Source organism: Ctenocephalides felis, unplaced genomic scaffold (assembly GCF_003426905.1).
Source record: "Ctenocephalides felis isolate EL2017-DRISC unplaced genomic scaffold, ASM342690v1 CF-g0.4_SCAFFOLD_03572, whole genome shotgun sequence".
NCBI lineage: Eukaryota > Metazoa > Arthropoda > Insecta > Siphonaptera > Pulicidae > Ctenocephalides > Ctenocephalides felis.
Window position 1 is genome coordinate 13,748,063 of NW_020539726.1, and position 17,270 is coordinate 13,765,332.

Below are 17,270 nucleotides of genomic sequence, written 5' to 3' on the forward strand. Positions count from 1 at the left end.
CAATATTATCTATAAATTTTATATATTTCCAATGTTTTCTTGATAAATCCCACAATAAAGAATTTTTCTTATTTCTTAGATATGTTAGATTTTTTCATTTGAATCGTAGGCAACGATATAAAAATTTTTAAAAATGCCTCTTTTTCAATATCATTCTTTTCATAGTATGTATTAAATAAATTAATATCTACTAGATAATTTATGCTGATTTCGCTTCATTACCACCATATAGACTCTTAAGATTTTGTGTGCTCTCTAAATTAAAAACATTTCTTAATAAATTAGTATTATGGTCGTCAGTAGTGTTAAAATCAAATATTTTTCTATGAGATATGCAATAAGCCAGTTGTGTTTTTTTTAAATATGCCACCACTATCATATCTGGTTTGTATTTTAATTCAAAATTAATAATTGGGTTTTGGAATTTTGAAAATTTCCATCATTGAAATGAAATTTATGATCATTAATGGAAGCAATATTGCATAATTCATTGGTCAAACCCGATACTAATATTTCAAATTAGTTTATGTTCATTCCATTTGGTGATTTGTTCTATTTTGTTTGGTAAAATACCTCTAAATGCACTAAATCCCAATAATTTTTCTAGTGGAACAAGTAAGTAATTGAATATATTTATTTCATTATCACAATTAAAATCCATATGGTAACTCTTTTAGTTTTTGTAAATATCCCATAATTTTTGCAAATAATTTGGTTGTGTTGATGAAGGGATTAAAGCTAACATATGGATATTCTGCCAAAAGTTCAATGGTCTTCTTAAAATTCTCTTCTGTATGTTTTCCGATAATTTCTAAATTTGGCAATAAATTTCTTAGCTTCTCTTCATTGAACTTTAAAATCTGTTTGAATTTATTCATATCATTTGGAAAATGTTCATTAATAATAATATCCATTAGACTAATATTATTAAATTTCTGATTATATGTTCGATTATGTTCTTTCCAAACATTGAAGAAATCTATCAATTTGTTCAAATATATTTTAAAGGGGCTTTCTTCTTTCCAAGAAAAATCGTTCAAAACTGAAATTAAATCTGCAGACAAATTATAATCACTGCATGATGTTAAATTAAATCCATCAAGACCATATTCTTATTTTGGTTGCAATCATAAAATGTAATATTTGTATTAATGATTTTATTTGAATTTATAGTATCACTATCCTCCAGAGAAAATGGTACATCATAGGCCTCTAAAAATTTCTTAACGATATATTACTGGAAGAAAATTCAATTGTTGATGATTCTGTACCACCATGGTATAACACTCATTCTTTCTACTAGATAAATTTCGTAATCTGTGTTTTATTTTCAAATAATTTTGTAAAAAATTAGCTCGTTTGGCTTCAAAGCTGTCTTGTATATGGTATCTCTGTAATTTCAAAAGTCGTTTATTGAGCCATTTCTTGAATTAAATTTCTCTAAATAAAAAAATATCATATAAGGAAAGACATAGATTAATAATGATTACGAATGAAAGAGGATTTATTTCAAACAATGATTTTTAAATAGTTCAAGTTATTAAATTTTATCAGAAGGCTAAATCAATATTAAGTATATTAATTCACAATTTACAACGGAAGACAAACACATTTACGAAATCAAACAAAATATTGATTTGTAAATAAATTTGATTGGCTCTGATTAAATCAAATCACGTTTTCAATGATTCATTCAAAATATCAGAAATATTATCATATGAATTTTCTTAAAATTATTATCTCAATAGGTGCACGTGATGCAACCACGAACTCAAGTAACATGGAATTCTTTCATTATGATAATAAACAATTTAAACAAACTTACTTCAATTACATTACTAGCTTTCTGGAAATCTTCTTGAAGAAGGCACTGATTCACAAGACTTTGTGGAGGTGATAACAGAATGTTTATACATTCATCTGAAGAATCAATTCTAAAATTATTATTTATAAGCTTTAGCATAAAGACGAATCAATATATTCAAAGTACTATATTGATCAAAACTGAATATTTATTTGCATACCTAATTTCTGAATCTTTTCCTGATGAGGATTTATAAGTTCCAACAAATGATTTTTATTCTTTCTACCATAGTGTGATAATAATTCTTTACGCCAAAAAGCATTTTCCACATATTCAGAGATTTTAGAAAAGTCTTCATTACATAGTAATTGTTCATTCTTCTGACTTTGTGAAAATTTTGTTTTGGTAATATTGATGAATTTTCGAAGTAATGGTAAATAAGCTTCCACAAATTCCAAAGAACAAACAAATTTATCTTTTTTAAGCACATTGCACAATGATTCACATTCATTTTCATCATCTGTAAATGACTGCCACGATACATCTCCAAATTTCACAAATAATATTGAAAACATGTATTTTAAAACTTTTATACATAATTCTAAAGAATTCAATTTATAAAATAGTTTTTCAATATCTGCCAAAACTGTTTCCAACAAAAGACATGAATTATGTAAAGGCAAAATGGCTTGAACACTTTTAGTGATTATAACATAAGCAGTGTATAAATCTTCTTCCCAAAAATATGATGATTTAAAACATTTTAATTGTAAATTTCTGTTTGTTTGTAATAAATTCATTATTCTATCATATTCCAAAGTTTGTAATTTGCACATATCATTCAAGATGTATAGCAGGCTCTTTTCATGTATATCTTTAAATAAATTATCTTTATCTTTGAGGCTATTTTCATAACAAAATCGTGCTATTGATATTTTTCTGTATAGTTCTTTACAATAGCAATAAATAAATGTTTGTTCTTCACCTGACTTTTCCAGTTGACTTACTAACTTCTCAAGAGGGTGAAAGTAGTTTACGCTTATTTCTTCATCTGATATCGATAACATAACCAAATGCAATAATTTTCCATTTAACGTGTCCATTAACTCAGTGCTAGAAATCTCATTTTTTTTAAAATCCATTGATAATATTTATTATCCAATGAACATTATTCAGAAACATTTTATGAAGATTTGTAATAATAATCAGAGCTGTCATTCAATTCATAATTTAAAAAATTTATAATGTTTTCATGTGTATTTGAGATAATAATGTTAAATATATATCATGAATTTTAGTTTTTTCTTCTCTTATAAGGCGTTGTATATGATAATAAATTTGTTTATATTGTTCTGTATTCCTAATATTTTTACTTTGGAGAAACGATAATAAACACAAAAGATTATCAACAGTACAATTAGCATCACTTTCTAAATTATTTGCTACGTCAAGAAACACATCTTCATATATATTATCGAGAACATTAGTTTGGTCATTTTCTGGAAATTCTGATTTTAATATATTAATTATAATACTTGTATATTTTGGACATATTTTCAATTCATTTCGAAGAACTTCAATATTTTGTTTTGATAAAGACAATGTCTGTTTTTCAATCAGCTGCTTATAGATATGAATCAAATCCTAAAAAGAAGATATATGATATGAAATATTTCTTATTTTACTGACAGCATAATAGAAACTTACATTTTTTATTAAATCAATGTTCGTTGAAAACGTAGATATATATCTAACAATATCTGTAAAATCAGATATTTTACTATTATTCATATTATAATAGGAATATAAATCTTTCACAAACACGCTCAAGACTGCAACGCATAGCAATTTTCTTTTATTGTCTGTCGATGGTACAATTTAAAATTCGACCTATGACTAATAGTTCATAATGATTTATCGCCATAACAAATCTAAACGTAATCAAAGTTATTGTCATTATCGCATTCTAAATATATATCTCTCACATGTACTTTGAAATGTCATTTGTCAAAACTAGTAAAGTTTGATTTTGATTCTGCCATATTTGTAAATGCAAGAATACTAATAGCGCACCATAGATGTCACTTCACCATAGATGTATTTAATCATAGATAAAAGAAGAGTACAATCTTGCATGTTTACTTATCTATGCTTGCTTGTTCATGTGCGTTCGTTAGGTGTGGATGTACCTCATACCTCAAGCCATCTGCTTGCTGTTGTCCACAATAACTTAAAAACTGTCAATTCTTAACCAAAGATAATCTTGGGCTGTCAAGTGAAGCGAATTATGAAGGTTATGTCCATTATATTGTCTAGGGTTATGTCCTTTCTGTACTAATGTACTAATTTTATTCTCCTTTTGTAACATTTTATCTGAATATTGTTTTCGCATCGAGTATAAACTGGTATCACTTTCATGATTAAAAACTAGTAACTATAATGAGTCATTTTGCAACTCTTCAGTGTCGAAAATGCAGAGCTGTATTGTACGAAAACGAATTCCGTTTTCGATGGACATGGAGCAAAAATAAATAAAAATAGTGAATCAAACTGCAAAACAGCCCTTGACAGATTTTGTTTTCATGAAGAAAATCTTTCAAGTTGGATGCTTTCTGCTATTGAAACTTCCCAGTGGACTAAAGGAAAAATTAACTGCCCAAAATGTGGCATTAAAATAGGTTCATTTGATTTTGTATCACGAAATAAATGTGAATGTGCTGAATATGTAATACCTCCAATTTATGTTATTAAAAGCAAAACAGATATATTATTGAAGTAATTAGGAGAAATTATAAAATGCAATTTTCTCATAAAAGATTTATTATTTTTAAAGTGTTTTCTTTTATACCCGGTCAAGTTCTTCTATAAATAGTCGGCATTTATTCTTAAGAACTCTTACAGCTTCAATAAAAATTACTTCAGGTCTCAGAGCTCCTGCAGATTCAATATTAACTGAAAAAAAAAGTTTAAAGCCATTACACATATTTAAAATTTATAGGCTAGTACTAATGATTTAAAATTAATGCACTTCTTTGGTATGTTTAAAGTCTAACCATAATTGCAAGTTGGTGTGTTAAATTTTATTAACAATTCAGTAATAGTAGCGTTGTTTTAAAATTCTAATTGAAGTATAAATAGTTTGTATTAAACTCACATATATAATGATCACGAACTCTACTCATAATAACTGCATCAGCTAGGTTTGGATATCTATATACATTCCTGCTGCATGTATCATATCTGGCATCTTTTACAAAGGCTGCTTTATTTCCATCTTCAGTTTTATGAATTTCTATAACACCAGGAGAAAAACATTTCTGCAGCAATTGAGCTTCATCATTTAAAACTGGCCGAGTTAAATAAATTTCTGGCAGCAATCTATAGAATGCTGTTGCTGAATTACAAAATAATTTTTAGCATCGTTTTTGTAAGTAAAGTAAATCATCATTGTAGTAAGCTTTTAAATATATTTTAATAAAGTTAGGCAAAGACCTTAAATTATAAAATAAATAAAATATTAATTTTTTACAGTAATAATAATAAACAATATTGAAACATTTACATTCTAGTTTATAAGCAATTTGAATGAATTACAGAAGTATGCTTGAAATAAACAAGTATTTAATATATTTGAATAAACATACCTACTGGAGAAAACTTTGCATGATCTTTACCAACACCCTTAACAGCCAACAATTTTAAGTCTATTTCATGCCCTGGCCTCATTTTACTTATTAATATATCATTTTCTACAGGTCCTACATCCTCAGCAGAGTAAATAGTATTTTGAGATCCCTTGGGAATCCATTTGATCATGCCAGAATATACTAATAATAAAGATTTTATAGTTTTTGTAAATATAAAATGAATATCAGCAATGTGACCAATACATACCATTGTGATTGTTATATAAATCTTCAAATCGAATAGAATCATTTTGGTTACTTGTCTTCTTGGTGCATTTAACTTTGAGCTCAAATTCTAAAGTATCACGTTCTGTTCCTTCATCAGATTCTTGAAAAAAAAAGTAGAGAAATCAATAATAAATAAATAATTAAATGCAAAAGTTTTATATAGAACGTATTTCTCATATTTTATATTAGACATTTCAGTTTTTATCTGAAAACTTATCCGTACATATATACTATATACTACTACAACATATTTAAATAATAAGTTAATTGTGTTCATAACATTGTTTTTCCTACTTATAGTTTTGTTTTAAATTTTATGTTGTTTTGAAAGTTTTATTAGTTATACACAATAATTGTTGTTTGTCATTGTTATTTAAAACTATTTTAAAGTATTCACATCAAAGATGAATAAAATCAACTCTCAACAGAAATTCAACGCAAAGCTAAGTATGCTCATTAAAAACAATATAAAATGAAATTATGTAAAGTTTTTGTGATTGTAAATCTGTAAAAAACCCACTTAGCTAGTGAAACTAATTGGTATTAGAGAAGTAAAAAGTATAAAAATTATATATAGAGTTTCATTTTAAATTTATGGAAACTCCATTATATATATAGCAAACATTATAATTTAGAAGTAGGATTTTAATAAGCCTAAAATACCTTCTGATTTATATTCAAATAGTCTAGGATCTGCTCTTAAAGGAATAAGACCTAAACGATGAGCCAATACTTCATCTTGTATTATAGATGTATTATTATATATATAAACTTTTTCTATAGCCATGGTTGGCACTTCACTTAACATTAATCTTCGAAAAGCATTAGCAATAGCTGGTCTCACTCCGATCATATCAAATTCCATTTCCAATGCTTCCATTCGAACGATGACAATTTTTAAATCAGATTTAAATTTTTTAAAACTCCATTGTTCATCATCAAATCCATAATCATTTGCTGCTTGCTAAAACGTATAGATGTTACAAAAGTGTTAACACTTTTCCTTGATTGGTTTAACTTACTTTTAACTTATGTTCTTCTAAAAAGCTCCTTGGCTTTTGATCAACATTCATGTTGTTTTTAATTATGATATATAGATACCCCCTTATTGTCTTAAGTCTCTAGCACTTGATATTGAAATATCAAAGGCTTGTTAATTGATGACTTACTGATTGAAAAACAAAATTAGTTGCATGTTGCATTAAATATCTGTAAGAGGTTATGGAGGTTATTAAAATACGTTTATCGCTCTTATCTATCTTTACAACCAGTTTATATTTCTTTTATCTGGGATTGCAACCATGCCCAATCCCTTTGTTTATTTATCTATGCCAAATCTGACAAAAAGAGCCATAAACTTTACCTGGCAACACTTTTAGGGTGACAGCACATTGCAGTGTGCCAACATGTTGGTACCCTCAATATTTAAAGTGCCTAACTTCACATAGTACATTTTGTACAAAATATTTGAAAAAAAAAACTAACCATACATTTATATATGTGCACTATGTAACAGATCTGTCAAAAAATAGTTATATATTTCTTTAAATTGATAAATTTAATAAAAAAGATGTCTGTTAAACAAAGTGCTGAAAAAGCATTGTCGATGCTTAGGAATTTACCTCGAGTGTCTTTAGCAAATTTAAGAGATAATCCTGGAACCAGAAGACAGGTTAGCTTATTTAATTTCTTTCTTTTCTATTCTTTCATTTTTTATTAATTAAATTCATATAATTTTCATTTAGAAACGACGTGGTCGCGCTCAACACGGTGGTGACAAGCATGGAGCAGGAAATAAAGGTTCCGGCCAGCACCAGAATTACATGAGATTAGGTTATGAAACTGGAAACAATCCATTCTATTTAAGAGTATCACAGGAACCATACTATCGGGGACACCAGTAATATATGACATTATCTTAATTACGTTAGAAATATAGTGATCAACTGTTTATCATGCTATAAAGTCTGACTTCAACTTCCATTGAAATCAAATGGTGATATGAAGGCAGGAATCGAGAAGAAATTACATTATTTCTTATGATATATACATTCTTATCACAACTATTCTTGTGATATATGTACATGCTACAATAACATAATTTTTATTACTTTCAACTTCAAGTAAATATTATTTCCTAGAATATTTAAAAAAATATATTCTTTTTGTTGTTAATTATTTGATAAAAGATAACAGTTCATCATTTTAATATAGTTTTAACATCATATACATACTCTTCTGCCTTTATATACATTAATTCTTGTATTTTCAGTCTTCGCCGGCAATATCCTCCTCTCTCGCTGCTGCAACTACAAACGATGATTGATACAAATCGTATAGACACAAGTAAACCCATTGACTTAGCTGCATTAATTAGAACAGGATTATATCATATTGCTCCTTCTGATAATCATTTTGGAGTAAATTTAACTGATGAAGGTGCTGATCTATTTAAATGTAAAATAAATATTGAAGTACAGTGGGCTACTGAAAATGTCATTGCTGCAATTGAGCGTAATGGAGGTGTGATCACAACTGCTTATTTTGATCCCCATTGCTTATATTCTATAATGAACCCTGAAAAGTTTTTCAAGAAAGGTGTTCCAATACCTAAAAGAATGCTGCCACCTCAGAATGCAATAGATTTCTATACATCTGCCAAAAATCGTGGTTACTTGGCAGATCCTGATGAAATAAGTAAAGAGAGGTTAGTGTTAGCCCAAAAGTATGGATATACTCTTCCAAAAATAGAAGATGATCCTGAATATGAAATGTTGACTATGAGAAAAGATCCTAGACAGATTTTCTATGGGTTGCATCCTGGTTGGGTGATAAATTTACAAGATAAATGTATCTTAAAACCTAAAGATGAATATTTGGAAGAATATTATAAATCTTAAACTTGTAATGTGGATAGTTAGTAATATATTATAGTTAATTACTTTAGTTACAATGTTGTTTACCAAATACTAATTTATTTTCCCTTCTTCACTTTCTTTTCCTTAACAGGTTTCTCAATAATTTTAACTAAATTTTCTAATTCTGCAATTCTTGCATTCTCGAGTTCTTTCCATTTATCATAATCTTCATTATAAAATATTCTATCTGTGCAAATGATGATAATTTCGTAGAATTCCAAAAAATTGATTTCATAATCGATATTCACAATTTCATCCTTGCAGATAATAGTTGGGCAAATTTCTGCACAGCAAATTAAAAGATCTTTCATATTCAAATCTTTTAGCAATTTTAAGTCAATCAGATCCAAGTTGCATAAAGGACCTTGATCGGTACTTTCTACACTGTTTTCCAAAATTGAATCAGGAGGTTCTGGAAAGATAGTGTCACTAATAATGATGGTTTGTGATGGAAAAATGAATATATATATATATATACATTATTTTAGTAAGTTATATATAACTTACTAGGATAGTAAATAACATCATCTCCCAAAATTCCTTGATAACCGAATTGGACTTGTTCACAACTTATTTCTATTGATTCTTCTTCAATGCCTTGTTTCTGAATCGTGTAAATTAGATTTCTTATTGTCAGGGGTTCTCCAAGTCTTTTATACATAGAATACATAGTGTGCAATGGAACTCTGTTTCGAAATTCCAACAAAGCATATCCTAAAAATAAATGAAGCATTAGCAGATCAAAAAGTTGAGGTATCCCTTTGAATATGTGAAGTATCTATCACATGAAACTTTTAATTTGTGAAAAACATTGATATGAACGAATTATAAACTAGTGGGTGCATGGCATCGTGTCTTAAGGCAAATTGCTGGAACTTCCCATACCGTAATTGAAAATCTTGGTACAGAACTCAAAAAAATTAACACAAAATGTGTACACATTACTAAAATCTCTATAAAATATCTGATAATTTGATGTACATATGTCCAATAAACATTTTTGACCGCAAAATGACATTTTTTTAACTTATTTTTATTGAGAGTCCATAACCGCTGGACCTGCCTTCCCAAAAATTCAATCGGTTGTTCATTTTGTCAATACAAGTAAAATGTTTTTTGAATTATTAAAATCTGTTCTCTTAAAAACTGAGTCACCATTTTTGGCACTTTTTGCCCCGTATCTTCGGAAGGGCTAGACCTGCCTTCGCCAAAAACTAATCAGCACGTCTCCTTATCAATACGAATCGAATGTTTTTTAAATTATTCAAATTGGTTGATCGGTGTTCCCGAAATCGTCGTCAAAAATTTGTATCCGCACTTACACACACAGACATGCATCCATTTTTTCTAAGGTATGCCAAAATATTCAAAAACTTTTGAAACAAAGATATATAAAAATTTTCATTTTCGATTTTTTGCGATTACTATAACTTAAAGTGTTACAAGTGTGATAAGAATAGAATGTATTAAGGGGGTCTTCCTATGTGATGAGTTGAAAAAATTGAATTTTTTTTTATTTCATATTTCGGTAGATTATACCTTTAAAAATAACATATTAAAATTTCAAATCGATATCACAAATAGTTTTTGAGTTACAGCCATTTAAAAAGTATACATATAGTATATAGTACAACGACCATTTTATCTTTAAACGCGTTTTTCTCAAAACTGTGTTTTTCAAACTTGTCTCCATTGTATCTCAGAAACGGCTGGACCGAATTACTTGAAATTTACAGGGCACATTCAATATATTTAAGCGCATGGAATGATCTATTATCAATCAAAAATTTCAAAACTTCGATTTTTTATAGCAAAAAAAAACAAAAAACTAGCTGTAAGTGGAATTCTGTCTTGAGGCAATTTTGGCATCGTGCCTTAAGGCAAATTGCTGGAACTTCCCGTACCGTAACGAAATGTTCGCGGAATACTGAATGTTTTCAAATAGATTATTATAAATATTGTAACATTGTCTAATATTTATAAGAATTACATACATTGAATTGCAAAGTTGAAATTATTTGTAAAGTATATTAGAACTATAGTCAGAATTAAAAATAAAATCTGAAATATTTTCGATATACAAAAAACTAAAAAAAAAAAAAAATTGGAACAAATTTTTTTTTTCAAAATCAATTATTTTGTTCAGACAAGCAGAAAGTTCTTTGAATCATTTAAATCGGACGCTTAGTTCTCTCAAAAACTGCCATTTTTTACATATTTAGCTCCGTATCTTCGAAATGGCTGGGCCTGCCTTTGCCAAAAACTAATAAACACTTCTCCCAATCATTACTAATTGAATGTTTTTTAGATCATTCAAATCGGATACTTCGTTCTCTCAAAAAATCGATTTCTATTTTCTGCACTCTTTGCTCCGTATCTCAGAAACGGCTGGACCTGCCTTTGCCAAAAACTAATCAGCTCTTTTCCTTATCAATAGGAATCGAATGTTTTTTGAACCATTCAAATCGGTTGATTCGTGCGCCCTAAAACGTGACTGGAAATTTGTATCCACACATACATACACACACACACACACATACACACACACACACACATCCATTTTTTCTGAGGTATGCCAAAACGTTCAGAAACCTTCAAAACGTCGAGAAATGTTAAAATTTTCAATTCCGATTTTCGGCCCATTACAATAACTTACCCTACGGGAAGTTAAAAAACGCCTAATTTGCAACTTTTATTTCAAATGTCTATAAAACATCCAATTTTTTTTGTATTCATTTGATTGTAGTTCATTCCGTGCTTTTAAGCCTACAAATTAAAACGCCGTTTATTTTTTTTTGGTTAGATAAGCCGATCAGCCGGAATCGTGGAGACAGTGGGAGCTCTTTTTTTTTGAAGGGGGGGTGTTTAGAGCGCTGTAACTCTAGTTGGACTAAATTTTTTTAGCTGAAATTTTATATTTATACTGTCCAAATATGTATTAATAAATGATAAAAAACTTGAAGCTCTAACTATTTACTGGTCGTAGAAAAAACATTCTAAAATATCCCTAAAAAACAGGCCGTCACATAGGAAGACCCCCTTAAATACATCTAAAAAGCTCTTATAATAACTAATAATTATATAAACATTATATTTATATTATTAATATGCCTAAGCAATTTTATAATACTATCCAAATGTAAGATAAATACCATTTCTATTTTCAATAGCCGGTGCTACATCATCCATTAGAAATGTATCGAAAGCAACTGCTAAAACTCCTTCCTTAAAATTATGTATGTTCATATATTTTCCATACAAACACCAACTTGCTTCCAATAAGCAATGCAAAAATTGGAAGAATTGCAGTTTTTCAAATGGGTTATGATCAGAAAGTAAACAACTGGATACATTGATTGAGAGATCACGATCTAATTGAATAAGATTGATACCTAGAAAATAAGTATTTAAATCATTCACAATTATACTGGTAACTACATATAGTATCTAATAGCAAATTTTTAAGTTTGTACCTCTCTTCGAAAGCCCACAATCTCTAAACAGTTGCCATAAAAATAGTCTCACTAGAACTGGCTCCGAGTTTAGAGGTAATTTGTCATTTATCCCAAGAGAAGCATAGAAATTATAAACTTTGCGCAATAGATGCATATGGTATATTATCATATTTCTCAAGTTGCATTCTTCAGACTCCCTCACAGCCGATGTGCAAAATCTATCTGCACACGATGAAGCAATTGTTTCTAAGTTATCTTTGTTTAATGTAGCAGTTATTTCGGGCGACTTCTGTATGCAATCTCCAATTTTTAAATTGAATATATTAGAATGGCTATCATAAAAAGGTGCGGTATGAAATGAGGTTGTGGGGCTATAATCCAGATTTACTATTCTGTTTGATTTAAATTTGCTTTGCTCTGGTGTGTTGTGCATTAAACGATTTAAGTGATATTCTAAGATGATATAATGGTCGGGCAAATAAAATGGCAAAGATCTGGAAAAAAAATGATAATAAGTAGTGAAAAAAATTGCATAAGAAAAATATAAGTTTATAAAATGTTTGTATATTGATTCGAATCTATACAGAAGAGTATACAAAAAATTAAGCTTATTTGTATGAGAGATGTTGATTTCATAGATTTTCACATAATATTCTTTAATTAAGGTACAACACATCAAATTTGATTTTATGAAAATTTTGCAAAATACTACATAGAAAAGTGTTCTTTGTTTAAGAATAAAATTTAATTAGAAGTGAAAAATAAGATTTAAATTAAATTTTTTATTCGTACACAAAAAGACAATTCTCTCATTATTTTAAATAATTTTCATAAAAACATTTATTTGAGCTTTATAAATATAAGTAGGGAGTATAAACAAAATATTCTGTGGTAATTTCAATAGATCATAAAAAAACATGATAATTTATAATTTATAATTTCATATAAAAACTACCTTGGTTTGAATTCATTATCGGAATACGAGGTTCTATTATAAAGTAATTGCTTTTCAACTTCTTGAATCATAGCTCTTTCTATTCTGCAAATCAAAGTCAAAGTAATAAGAAGTTTACATTTGAATGTTTACGAATATAAATTTGTTTACTTACTTTGAATAATCTGAATGCAGTAGTTTCTTTGAAAGAGACTTTTTAGGTTTTTGATTTTGACCTTTTGCTTTACTTTTTGTCGAAGGAGAAGACTGTCTTGATTTCGTTTTTGAAGCTTGAAGTTAGATTTAGAAAAAACTTATATTAACCTGCACACTATTTACATCACTTATAAGAAGTGCATATACCAATATATATATATATATATATATATATATATATATATATATATATATATTTACGTTTTGTAATAACTTTCTTCTTCAAACGATTATCATTTTCAGATATATCTTCATTTACATTCTTAGAGCCTTTGATCATTGCAGGGCGATTTTTATAATATAATTGTTCTGATTTTATGATCAAACCATTTTTGCAGACAATGAGACCAGTTCCATGTTTGATATCATCATGCCAACTTCCGTCATATAGACATCCATTAATCAAAGTTAAAGTTCCTAAATATATATAATCTCAAATTTAATCAACTATGTCCAAATTTGTTGTAATAACTTAATAACATAATATTAAATACCAAATCCATGTCGAAGATTTTCTTTCCAATTACCATAGTATAAATTTTGATTAAAGAAGCATATTTCAGGATATAAATAGGCTTCCCATATGTACTCGCCATAGCCATGCCTCAATCCATTTTTCCAATTTCCTATATATACCTAGATAACGAATATATAAAATATTTATTTGTCATGTTTATGAAATTAAGTATAATATTCTTTAAAATAATGAACATAATTATAATTCTTACATCATTATTCTCCCATACCATAGTTCCATTTCCATCTCTGATGCCGTTAATAAAATCTCCAGCATAAACTGAATTTGGATCATAATATCTTACCCCTTTGCCAGTGCGTACACTCTACAAATACAAAGTTGTTTCAGATATCATAAAATGAACAATATTTTTATAGGCAAGTACATTTTCAAATGTTCCCTCATACAATTGACTCCCTTGTTTCAAATAGCCTTTTCCTACGAGTTTACCTAGATTCCAAGTTCCCGACATGTATATTCTTGGTAGATCTGGTTCAGCTAAAGGAAATCATATGTTGAGAGAATATAGCAAAGAATTTAAATTTTATATGTTAAACGACTAAGTCAACTTCAATTCATAAAAAATAATTAAAAATATATAATATTATATTGCACACAACATATATCTTTGATAAAATATTTATTATAATAAATATATTTTATTAAAAATAAAGTAAACAACAAAACGTAATTAAAACGTTAATATAACATCGAACATAACGGTTACGTAACCTAGAAGGCATACAGACGTTTCTATTTCCGCCTCAAAAACGTAACGGGCTGTTATATAATTCTTATAAGACAATGTTCTTCATTTTAAATTCGAATGATTGAGTTCTGTTTATTTACTTTTCTGTAAACATATAAGTTACAGTGTTTATAATAATCTATTTAAAAAAATTCAATTCCTCGAATATTTCATTACGGTACGGAAAGTTTCAGCAATTTACCTTAAGGCCATACACCACTAGATCATTTTTTTCTTAATTAATTTAAATAAAAAATTATCAAAATCGTTGAGAAAACACAACTAAGGTCAGGATGTTTTGCTTAAAAAAATATGTATCATCAAAGTTGATGGTAAATATTTTGATTAGAGTTTTAATTACGTATTCAGTCTTTGCGTCGATATTACTCTTAAATATACATTATAATCATAGATAAGGATTATAATAAACACAATAAATTGCACGTAATATAAACGAATATTTCAAGATTTGCAACATTAAAAATTGTTCGATATAAAGAAAAATATGCAGTATTTATAAAGATAGGCTAAAATTAAAACGTTTAAATCTTTTCTCTTATACCGTTTCCGATAAAAATTATATCAGTAGCAATTAATTACTTATAAAAAAGTTTACCAGGTGGTCCCACAAAAAATCCATTTCCGTGTCGAAAACCCTGATAAACTTGACCTTCGTAATAGGACATATCAGACCAAGTGTACGATCCAAAGCCGTGTGGAAGATTGTCAAAAAATTCTCCCTAAAATAAATCTTAAGTCGCAATAATGAAATTACGCAATAGATGTATTCTATTTAAAATTACTTGATATATTGTTTCATTGCTCCATCTGTACAATCCTTTGCCTTCCATACCCTTTCTGGAAACTCGTCCAATATACATGCCACCATTTTTGAAAGTGATCGTACAATCTTCATCTGAAATAACAGGTTTCCAATCGGGTAAAGGTTCTAAAGACGACATATGAGATTGGGTAAGAGAATCCGGAAACACGTGTTGTGGCGCATCTTTTAAATCGTTATTTAGCGGCTCTTCGATCAAAGTTTCCAGCGGAGAGGTAACATCTTCCTTTGAAAAAAATTATAAAAAGTGCGATTAAAAAATGTTATGCAAAAGTACAAATTATAACTAGTTGAAAGTGGCATTTAGCCCTAAGGCAAGTTTCATGAACTTCCCGAAATGTGTAAGAATTGACTTAATCAATCGAAATAAAAATTTAGAGAGAAAAATTTTCAACAGTTTATTTCAAAAGTTATCGCTCTAAATTAAGTCTTAACATTACGATTTCGAATAGAATTTTCTCAAACACGTTTAAATTATCTGTAACTATATTAATTATATTGCACAGACACGTGCTTGTATGCCCTAAAATTGTAGCTTATTATTTTAAATTTTAATGAATTGACAATGTTTGACTCATCACATCACAAAAACTTTTGACACAAATTTTGACTATAATATTTTCACAAATTTTGATGAATTTCTAGCATTATAAACTATTTTATAATAGGCCGTAACATTTGAATATTTAACATAGTTTTATAAGACCATGATATCTATTGCCAAAATAAGATTCATAAAAATCGGCAATTTTTTTTTTCAACAGTTAATTTCAAGAAAACGACTCGGTAGATTTTTACCTAAAACTAATCAGTATCGTTCCCAACAAATAGCTTTCGAAAAGTTTTTGATTTTTGAAATCGATTCAGAATTGAGAGCTAAAACTGGACCAAACATTTTTCACTTTTCTGCTATTGACAAAGAAACGGCTCAGCCGAACGTTGCACAAAACTGATAAAAGATTGGCCTTTAAATTTTTGTTTTTAAGTAAACATCGATGAAAGTTCTAATTTTGACAAACGCCAAAAAACGATACTAAGTTTTGCACACTTTGACGAATTAAACGACTTGTCGTAGGGCCGTCTACCATCAAAAACAAATTCGTAAAAATCGTCAAAAAAAATTAAAACACACTTTAAAAAATACTTTATTCCAAGAAAACAGCTCGGCCGATCTTTACCAAAAAACTAATCAGCACGATTCCCAACCCAAATTTTTCGAACGGTGTTGAATTTTCAAAATCGATTCAGAATGCGGGCTAAAACGTAGACGAAATTTTTTTCACTTTTCTGCTATTTACAAATAAACAGCTTGGCTGGTCGTAGCGCAAAATTGATAAATGCTAGTCCTCATCGAGATACATCGAATGGCTTTTAAATTTTTAAAATCGGTCCAGCCGTTTTTGAAAAAACGTCGATTTTTGGCAAAAAATCTGCTCACATACACACATATTTTTTCCAAATTTAGTCTCATTCGGTTCAGAATGGCTCGAAACTTTGCTTTTTGATGAAAACAAACTTCTTCTTCAGGAAGTTAATAAATATAAAACAATTTATATTGTAGATAATGAAAAAAACTTATATCTTACCAAGTTTTGAGACAATATTTCCCTTTCAGTTCTCAAAATTTCAGAGCTGGTTTGGTAAGAAGACAAACTCGTCCGTTTGGAATCTTTTTTATTTTTTACTTCTAAAATATAAACATGAATATATTATATATTTCAGCAGATAATATATAATAATAAGCATTTACTTACTGATAGAAAAAATTAAACTTATTAAATATCATTACTCTGCCTCCATATTAATTAATATGAAAGCAGAGTAATAATATTATTTAATATGTTTAATTTTTTCATATGAATTTCTTAAGAAATTTATATGATCCATACAATTAATTTATTTTATCAGATAATTAATATCATA

General features: G+C 28.3%; 3 protein-coding genes and 1 long non-coding RNA gene across 4 annotated transcripts; 1 reads left to right on the forward strand and 3 right to left on the reverse strand.

Moving 5' to 3' along the window:
- Positions 1–1,296: 1,296 nt before the first annotated feature.
- LOC113387544 lies at positions 1,297–2,091 on the reverse strand. The gene is made up of 3 exons (XR_003368142.1): positions 2,025–2,091; positions 1,826–1,934; positions 1,297–1,391 (listed from the first exon to the last, which is right to left on the reverse strand). It is a non-coding gene; the product is annotated as an uncharacterized LOC113387544 (long non-coding RNA).
- Positions 2,092–4,638: 2,547 nt separating this feature from the next.
- Positions 4,639–6,985, reverse strand: LOC113387838 (DNA-directed RNA polymerases I and III subunit RPAC1-like). Its single transcript, XM_026625220.1, has 6 exons — positions 6,741–6,985; positions 6,382–6,682; positions 5,699–5,818; positions 5,449–5,631; positions 4,959–5,198; positions 4,639–4,756 (listed from the first exon to the last, which is right to left on the reverse strand). The coding sequence occupies exons 1-6, from the start codon at positions 6,789–6,791 to the stop codon at positions 4,647–4,649; spliced, it is 1,005 nt and encodes a 334-aa protein (XP_026481005.1). The 5' UTR covers positions 6,792–6,985; the 3' UTR covers positions 4,639–4,646.
- Positions 6,986–7,205: 220 nt separating this feature from the next.
- LOC113387781 (39S ribosomal protein L15, mitochondrial-like) lies at positions 7,206–8,668 on the forward strand. Its single transcript, XM_026625157.1, has 3 exons — positions 7,206–7,390; positions 7,464–7,618; positions 7,991–8,668. Exons 1-3 carry the CDS (start codon positions 7,289–7,291, stop codon positions 8,616–8,618), a joined length of 885 nt encoding a protein of 294 aa, XP_026480942.1. The 5' UTR covers positions 7,206–7,288; the 3' UTR covers positions 8,619–8,668.
- A 24-nt stretch (positions 8,669–8,692) lies between these two features.
- LOC113388134 (radial spoke head 10 homolog B-like) lies at positions 8,693–15,468 on the reverse strand. The gene is made up of 12 exons (XM_026625536.1): positions 15,310–15,468; positions 15,123–15,246; positions 14,144–14,256; positions 13,970–14,083; positions 13,736–13,877; positions 13,443–13,658; positions 13,201–13,315; positions 13,047–13,130; positions 12,110–12,585; positions 11,789–12,028; positions 9,144–9,350; positions 8,693–9,048 (listed from the first exon to the last, which is right to left on the reverse strand). Exons 1-12 carry the CDS (start codon positions 15,466–15,468, stop codon positions 8,693–8,695), a joined length of 2,346 nt encoding a protein of 781 aa, XP_026481321.1.
- Between the last annotated feature and the right edge of the window lie 1,802 nt (positions 15,469–17,270).